This window comes from Nanorana parkeri, unplaced genomic scaffold (assembly GCF_000935625.1).
Source record: "Nanorana parkeri isolate BGI_ZX_2015 unplaced genomic scaffold, ASM93562v1 scaffold804, whole genome shotgun sequence".
Lineage (NCBI taxonomy): Eukaryota > Metazoa > Chordata > Amphibia > Anura > Dicroglossidae > Nanorana > Nanorana parkeri.
Genome location: NW_017307072.1, coordinates 435,200 through 444,414, shown reverse-complemented (window position 1 = coordinate 444,414; position 9,215 = coordinate 435,200). Strand labels below are relative to the sequence as shown.

Here is a 9,215-nt window from a genome sequence, read left to right as displayed (position 1 = left end):
ATATATATATATTCTATCTATCTATATCGATATACAAATAATGTATTTTGAAGAACCACCCACTAGTGGCTATCTGTATATTAGCCAATATGTTCAGCACACCTACTAAACAGCTAAAATATAACCATGGTGCTATATAAATTTCTTGCTGACAGGCATGCAGTGAGGCTGAGATGTAATAAAGCAATATGGTGCTACACTGCCAACCATATACTCATTAGGTGTGTTTAGAGATAAACATGTAGTCACGGAAACATATGCACAAAGCCCTACATTGTAAATGTCAGGACCCACATTGTGACTTTCATTTAAATAGGGAGGTGGACAGATGGTAGAAGGCCCTGTGTGGGGAAGTATCTGTGGCCCTGCATATATAAAGTTATTCCAGGGAGCAACCTGGCCCTCAGTGGCCATCCCTAAAAGAATCTTGCCATTCCATTCTTCATCACTGGAGTAACTAGTACTAACAGATCTCCTGCCTCACACCTGAATAAACTATGGAGCCTGGTGATCAGCTACGGAAGGACCACACAGCACTAAGACCCGCATCATTACTGCCCCCTCTGGGCACTCCCTCGGGGGTCATCGTACACTCTCCAAGCTTAGTTATTTAGTAATTTCTGTTATGAAAACTCATCAAGTTATTAAATAATTTCCATAACTTTAATGCTACACACGCTAAAGATATCCTCACAAGACAGGTCTATTAGGATATATGAACGTTTTTTTTGCACACAAAGGGCATCATACAATTTATGTACATATTACGTATTTAAAAGAAAACAAACTGTACCATCTAGAAGGGTGTTGAAATGCATGACTTGCAGATATTCCCTTTCGCGCATAAATCCCTTTAGTGGTGTGGCCCAGCCTTCACTTAGAACTTGCACCCACTCGAGGTCCAGCTGTAGGGAGCAATACAATGGGTTTTTTTTTCTTTCTCAAGGAAAATGAAATGAAAGGTTATGGCTTTTCTATTAACATTCAGTGATCAATCAGCTCAAGCATTATAATAATTCTCTGGTTAATAAATCTCATTTTTAATATGCCCAGTAATTGAATGCCTAGCTTCTCCCTCCATATACCCTGACATCCTAGACAGAGCCCAAGTAGTGTCTTATGGTGAATAAACATGGATATATATATATATATTTTGATACATATTTTATTAGGGTTAGACCCTCTGTCAAGATTTTATTGCTGTGTCCCCTTTGGGGAGATTCACCACTCTATTTGTACTTGTGATCATTGTTACCAAGAAAAAAAGTGAGGGGAAATTCTAAATTTTAGAGTTGTCCCCGGAAGAAGAGGTGAGGGGGAAATCTTCCAATGGGGACACCTGTTTCAGAGACAACTGTCTAAGGGGGGAATCCCCCTCACTTTGGGAGACTTTTTCTAACTTAATTTTGCATCTCAAAGGGAAATGTCTCCACTGGTACACAGACAGCAGAAAATAACCTGGCAGTGGGTTTAAAAGATCCATTTTATTAGAATGTGCTGGATGCAAACAATTCCAAACTCATGTCTTCCTTGTTTTCCAAGGTAGTGACACCAAATAAGTTGAGCTTCACTGCCCTGGAAGCAGCACGAGTTGGGTACTTTACCACTACGGCTTTACTTTGTGACAGATTCCCTTTAATACACAGACTTGCAGGAAGCCGTGAAAGTTTGTTACCTTAGTGATCTGAACTGAAGGCAAGTTCTCAGCTTCTTCCCGGGCTTCATCCAGTCTGTTCTCAGACACAAATAATTCATGGACATCCTTTGTAGCCGATGATGGGACAATAGCCTGTACAGTACAGAGGTATTGTGTAAGATGATTCTGCAACTGAGGATTGCTTAATAAGCGTTCATATGCACATGATGCAGTAGCTGTCAATGCATCAGACTGGAGGTACCAGGGAGTTTAGGGAGCAGCTACCCCATACACACTGGAGAGGATAAACACAGAATAACAGTCATCCCGTCCACAATTTGCCTGCTGCCTTTCAGCTGCATCTTACCATCTCCTGTAAAAGCTCCACAATCTGCTGGATGCATTCATTCACAGAGTTCAGGTTGGTCTTCAGCACCAGTTCTGGAGCTTCTGGTCTTTCATATTCAGCGTCAATTCCAGTGAATCCTAACAATTAAAACATATTAAATTAGATGATATTGTGCAGAAGACAGAAATAGACATCCACAGCAAAATATGTACATACAATAAACAGCCCCGTTGCATTTCATACCATTATCCCCATCTATAACAGAAATTGACCTTTTCATTTTAGAAAGTAGGGAACCATATTCAACATACATAGATGTAGACATGAAAGGTAAAACATGGTAAGATTATTGCAGGTGGTGGTAAGAGTGTATAAAAACAAACAGTGCTAGGTGGATAAATGTGAATTCTTGTGAATCTTTATAAAAGGAGCAAAGATTGAGACTCATCTCTGTCATTAGGTAAGAGAGGACTTTAGAGGTAAGACTGCCCATAATGGCTTGATAACAGCAAGCGATATTTCCAATTTTGAGAAGTGTTTTCAGTATCTCACCGTTTCTGAAATTAATTCTAAACCGTCATTGCTCAGGTCTGCCTACACACTGTTAACATTAGATGCTTAGAAATAGAGGAGTTATCTTCCCAATGCTTAATTGCAGGCAATGTTTTTTCATTTTAAAGATCAACCGATCAGAAAAGGAGAAAAGTATCAACAAGAAATATTAGTGGATGAATACATGATGAAACATTTCTTTTCTAACCCACCTTTGATTTCTCCAGCTCTGGCCTTCTTGTATAAACCCTTCACATCCCTGCTTTCACAGATATCTAAAGGAGCATCCACAAAGATCTCAAAAAAAGGCAACCCAGCAGCCTCCAGTATTTTGCGAGCTGCTGTGCGATCCTATATAGGGCAAAAGAACATAGAGCTCTTAGACCTGTTAGAGTGGACACTATTTCTTAAGGGAAAATTGAAGACATGAAAGGTACAATATTCAGGAATGGTGTAGAAGTGTCGAGAACTTGCATTCAACTTTCACCAGGGACACTATGTGCATGGTGTTTGCATGTTATCCGCATGCTTGCAAGGGTTTCTTTCAGGTTTGCCAAAAAACATGTTAGCTAGCTTCCAATTAAAAGGCAGCATGTCTTGTTTGCATATTTGTATGAAGGGGCTAGGGACTGAGGATTGTAACCGTCTCAGATCGAGAACGGTTCTGCAAAAACTTAAAAGTTCTGTTGGATACATCAGCCCATAGCTTTGGACCAGCCATGAAGCAATAGTGGGAGTAATACGGAATCAAATCTAAATATCCAAACTGCTCAATATCCAATATTTATTAGCAGGAGTCATTTCTGACCCATAGCAGGGCAGTAGAAAGCAAATTGGGTCTACAACAGCCTTCTATGCTGCACTAGTGAGCTGCTGTACAGCTGTCCTGTAAAGCTGGGAAATAACCACGGCATAGGACAGCAAACATTTAGGAGCTGCCAAAGTTCCTTTTTTTATTATTAAAAATGTAGGAGCTGCCAAAGTTTCTATTTTTTTTATTAAAAATGTAGGAGCTGCCAAAGTTCCTTGTTTTATTATTAAAGATTTAGGAGCTGCCAATGTTCCTCGTTTTATACATTTAATACAATGATATTGGTCATCCAACAATAACAGTAAACTAACCGAGAATTTGTATATAAACATTTATTTTACTAGCTGCCTAAAGCTGGCCATATACTGCTCAAATTTCAAGCTGTGGGTGGCCCTGCCGGCAACACGTGACTTGACAAAAGTCTGTTATTCAAATGATTTCTGTCTAAGGAGGCGCATGGAAAATTGTTCCTGAATTACTGAACAGTAATTGTAGCCAATCAGCTGCAGCCACTCTTCCTGTATTCGGACAGCGACTAGTACCAGCTATCAGAATACACAAGCCTGGCAGGGAAGATTCATCCATCCATGTCATTTAGTGTGAATAAAGGCATAGGTTAAAATCAGGCTGTGGACCGAACAAAACTAAAAATTTTATTTTTATAATGGTGCACATTCACATCAGTCACTGCCTTTGAGGAGCTTACAGTCTCAGGTCCCTATCTCACATGCATACATGGCTGATTTAGACAGGAGCCAATTACCCTTCCAGCATGTCTTTGGAAGGTGGGAGGAAACCAGAGTACCGGGAGTAAACCTATACTAAGAAATGTGGAGGCCAGCATTGCTTACCTCCTTCTCAAAATCCTAGCTGCCTAGCTGTGTCAGGCTTGAATACTTCCTGAATCATTGGCCTTCAACAAGTCAGAGTCAGTAAAATTGAGGTGAATTCAGAACTGCTGATTTGAATACCAGGTCCCAGAAAGTACTGAAACCATTAAAAAAATGTTTAGAAGGATGTGGTCACATTAGTGTTGGGCTGATACGGGGGTCATTTATACTAAAATAATAGTTATATTGCAAAGGAATGCGAAAGTGTTGCTGTGACCACCAATCAAACTTCATCAATCTCTTCTCAAGTGAAGTTTAGAAACATAATTTTTAATCAGAATGATCTGGCAATCTGAAAAACAAATTATGTTTATACAGAACTGTGTCAACATTGGATATGAAAAGCTCCTTGACAGTGATTGATGTGAACAAACAGTATAACAGGACTGTATAAAATAACTAAAATTAATATTAATGTCATGTATAAAAAATTGATGTAAATATAATCTACAACAGCTAAAAGTATGCCTGATATCATTATGGACAAGTTATAGAACCAAATTAACAATCTTATTACTAGGTATAAGCAGCAAACATTCATTCAAGGTAAGCAAAAATGTTAGTATAGACAGTTTTGACAGGAGGCAGACCACATAGAATGTATTACCTTGGCATAAGGAGAGATAAAGCTTGTAATGCACACCAGACCTGCATCCGCAAAGAGTTTTGCAACCTCAGCAATACGGCGGATGTTCTCTTCTCGATCCTCAGAGGAAAAGCCCAGGTTTTTGTTCAGCCCATGACGGATGTTGTCGCCATCAAGAGAGTAGCAGGGAATAGCATGGCTTACCAAGTATTCTTCAAGAGCGAACCCCAACGTTGTCTTGCCAGCTCCAGACAAGCCTGCAATAGACAAAGCATATCATCAGCACAGGACAAAACACCAGGCGTAGAGGCCGAGATAAAAGCCAAAAAATTATCCTGGGAATCATCATCATCATCCACTGTCCATATGTCCTGTAGCACTCCATACCGGATATCCCAAAACGATAACGGGTGCTCGAAATGACTGAGGATGGCGGCGCTAACAGTAGAACTTTAAATTGAGATGTCATCAGCACACCAGCACCAGTTTCCAAGTCAGTGCAAATCCATTTTATTGATAGAGGTCACCCAAATATCAAGCGCTTTCAGGGCCGCGCAGGGTCCCCTTCATATATATATAGATAATGATGACATCTCGATTCAAAGTTCATCATCATCCAATGTCCCCTAGCTGCATCAGCTACTTCTTTGCAGCAATATGCTTTATGCTGTAGAAATGTTCCAGCAGACTATGGCATCAAAACATTGGGTTACATTATCCCCTGAAATGTTTTTTTATGATGTCTTCCTTATACGGTATCTAATTATCACAAATCTCATTGTTTGTTGTATAAGACAAATACTTTAGGAAAAAAGAAGGCACCATAGATCCATTTCATGCGAACATTTCCAACAATGAACATTTACTAGGAATTCAGCATTTCTGACAAGGGACTGTTCAGCTTTATGAAGTATGTATGCATCAGGATTGCAAGGTACCATGCCTATGTGACTGCTAAAGCTGGCCAGAGAAATATGATGGTAGCCAAATCTGCTTGCAAAGCAATCTTTAGTTTGGTACATTTCAATACTAGCCCCATCTACAGTGAACAAAAAGATTTGGCATGCAAAATCTTAACTGCGCCTACAGAATCTGTCATCACAGAAATACAGACTCTGATTGCTGGCCTTCTGAAAACGCTAATTATCTGGCCGTTATGCATCAAAACTTTACAAGTCATTGGCTCAGGATCGTAGAAGTGCCGACAAACATTCAACTTTCAACAGCTCGATAGGGTAAATGGTCTCTAATTTTTGTAGACACCTTTAGATCCAATACTTTATAGTATGGGAAGATGTGATGAGACAGGTTAGAAGACCTCGCTTTGCCTAAGATGTGATGAGACAGGTTAGAAGACCTAGCTCTGCCTAAGATGTGATCAGACAGGCTAGAAGATCTCGCTTTGCCTAAGATGTGATGAGACAGGTTAGAAGACCTTAATTTGCCTAAGATGTGATGAGACAGGTTAGAAGACCTCGCTTTGCCTAAGATGTGATCAGACAGGCTAGAAGATCTTGCTTTACCACTATTATTCCACCCTCAACCTTCCAAGACAAGCCAGCATTGGGACTGTCTGCTCCCTTTGAAGCCATGTCTACCATGTCAGTCTCCACTGCCTGAACAGAAATATTTTTGCAACTTGCATGCAGAAGCTGTGCCTGCAGGCAGGATGACATGGTAGGCGTGTGCAAACACATCCAACCTTTCTCTAATGTTAATAATAGGCTCTAGCAGGCATAATCCAATTAGGCCAACGTTGGGTAACAAGGCACATGAACACACTAGGTTATGAACTACAATTGCTTTTGTATTTAATGGTGTAACACAGAAAGCCATCTTACCTGTCAACCAAACAGTGCAGCCTCGGAAACCCCCTCTGGTACCAACAACTTGGCCTCTCTTGTTTCTGCTCACATGGTGAGACTGATACACAACGTTGGTGGACTTCTGTAAATGACTCTGGAAAAGATAGACTTGAGTTCAACATATTTGTGTCCACCATCCTTCCTATATATAGTATAGCACCATTTGTATTGTAGTAACATGAGACCTGTTGAGAAAGATGCTTAAAAAATATGGATTTTCTTTAATTGACTGAACTATTTCCAAACTTTTTTGGTAACTATAATACTGGACAGAAATATTGTAAAATAAAAAATAATTTAAAGAAGAACTTCAGGATTTATTAAAATGAAGTGTTCAATGTGGTCTGGGAGAGAAAATAAAAAAAGACACACTCATCTGATCCTGCGGCAGTAACCACTCCCATCTCTCCCCCTCCGCCCCGGCTGTGGTCTGTCTCTCGGCATCCTCATGTGTAATGGACCAGCAATGGACGTAATGATGTCATGGGTTCTTAGACCACTGGAGCTCAGGGAAGAAGAGACTGTGGGGATCTGTCTAGCAGCCACGCAGGCCAGAGGTTCAGATGAGTATTTAATCCTCCTGTCCCATTGCACTCCTGACCGGACAAAAACCCAAATCCAACTGGGTGGGTGTGGTAGTGACAACGGATGCCTCCGTGAAATGTAGATAAATGAAAATAGTCACTCGCACTCCATGATATTAAAGTCAATGCTGTTTATTGACTGAGATAACACACATCTCCTTATCGACGTTTCGAGACCATGCGGTCCCGTCCTCAGGCAAACAGGACGGGACCGCATGGTCTCGAAACGTCGCTAAGGAGATGTGTTATCTCAGTCAATAAACAGCATTGACTTTAATATCATGGAGTTCAGATGAGTATATCTGCTTTATTTTCGTCCCTAGACCGAAACAAGCCCTTAACCCCTGCAGTGCGGGAGGAGCCCCACTGCAAGTTTTAATTTTATTATATTTTGGAGTTCTCCTTTAAGTTAATGACTGTACAAACCTCTAAATGGGATATGTGCTTCATTGATACATTATTATTATCATCACCCCAGGTTCAGTGACCTGCAAACACCATAGGTATGATCACCAACATTCAAGGTAATGAAAATGTAAAAGATAGCAGCATATACGGTGTGAAGATAGCAAAGTCATAGCTTTCTAGGTTTGTCTCAGGGTTCAGTGAACTAATACTACAAGGAAAGGAGGTTGAAAGTCACACGGTTTCAAACTTATATCACATAAACAAATCATGTATAGAGGTTAACACTGCGAGTGTAATGACTCAGCTGCTTTATTGACAGTCTCAGAACAATTCAGGAAAAGACAATAGACACTAGCTAATATCTATAATAAAAAACAAGTTACTACCATAATGTGAACTGGATTGCACCGGTGTCATTCACCTGAGCATACAATCAGTATAACATGGCAATGGCACGGAGCACGTAAGGTAAATGAGGATGCCATCGAAGTCCTTATAAACCAACTGGACTGCACTTAAAAGCTCCAATCTAGGGTGTAATGAACTGACAGAGCAGAAACTAATCATAAAGGCTGTTGTGTGAAAGATATCAGGATTAAAGTTCAGGTCAAAGCTCTGTATCCAGGATGAAGGTGGAGGCAGATAGGCTGAGGGATACTGTTGCACTGGGCACCATTGGAGGGGCTCCTATGATAAAATTACAATATATGTCCTAGGTTAAAGGGAATGTGAAGTCATATCAATCATTATTTTTAGACCTACATGTAAAAGTGATCAGCTCTAGGGCTCATATACACAGCCGTTTGGGGCCTCCCAGATCAGTGAATTTCAATGGTGAGTACGGCCAGGTGTTTCTGATCAGCCGCAGACAAGGAAGCCTGTACAAATCAATGAAGTGTCTGTCTACAAGTAATTGCTCACTGATCTATTGCCTGCGGTTAGTGACAAATTTTCGCCCCTGGATGTAGACGGTTTGCATCAAGGGGCGCATCTGTCCCTTACCGCAGGTAATCGCTCCTTGTTTGTCACACAGTAACTGGATTTGGTACTTCTTTAGGCCCCATTTACACCAGATCCATTGCAATCTGTTTTTTAACGGATGCCAACAGATGGTATGCAAAAATTAATGGGTGCAAATAGGACCAGTTGACCCCACTCCGTTCTGTTGCGTTACATTGGACTGAAAAAAGAAAAGTAGAAAATGCACTACTTTTTTTCAGTGCCATGTAACGCAATGCAGCGGTGTGAATTAGCCCCATTCACACCCATTGGTTTTTCGGTGCCCTTGCATTATAACCTGTTGAAAAACAGATTGCAACGGATCGGAAAGGAACAGAAGGAAATAGGAAGGTACAATTGCAAGTCAACAGACCCTCAGTTGATGTACGATTACATTCAGATTGTGGTGTGAATGGACACAATCATACAGGATAGGTCAAATAAGCGTGACCAGGTTCTGAATAAAAGGTACCACAGTCCTAATGTATCAAGTCAAAAAATAAGGAGCAGAGGTGGGGCTTTTTAGGTACCAAGT

At 40.6% G+C, this 9,215-nt stretch overlaps 1 protein-coding gene across 3 annotated transcripts in view; it reads right to left on the bottom strand.

Annotated features, from left to right (window-relative positions):
• PAPSS2 (3'-phosphoadenosine 5'-phosphosulfate synthase 2) overlaps positions 1-9,215 on the bottom strand; it is a 53,915-nt gene that overhangs the window by 12,453 nt on the left and 32,247 nt on the right. For all 3 annotated transcript variants that reach the window (XM_018564991.1, XM_018564990.1, XM_018564992.1), the window contains 6 exons: positions 6,666-6,783; positions 4,846-5,081; positions 2,750-2,888; positions 2,004-2,122; positions 1,676-1,789; positions 794-905 (listed from right to left, as the gene is read on the bottom strand). In XM_018564991.1, coding sequence (XP_018420493.1) covers positions 794-905; positions 1,676-1,789; positions 2,004-2,122; positions 2,750-2,888; positions 4,846-5,081; positions 6,666-6,783 — 838 coding nt within the window. The remainder of the gene's footprint in view (positions 1-793; positions 906-1,675; positions 1,790-2,003; positions 2,123-2,749; positions 2,889-4,845; positions 5,082-6,665; positions 6,784-9,215) is intronic.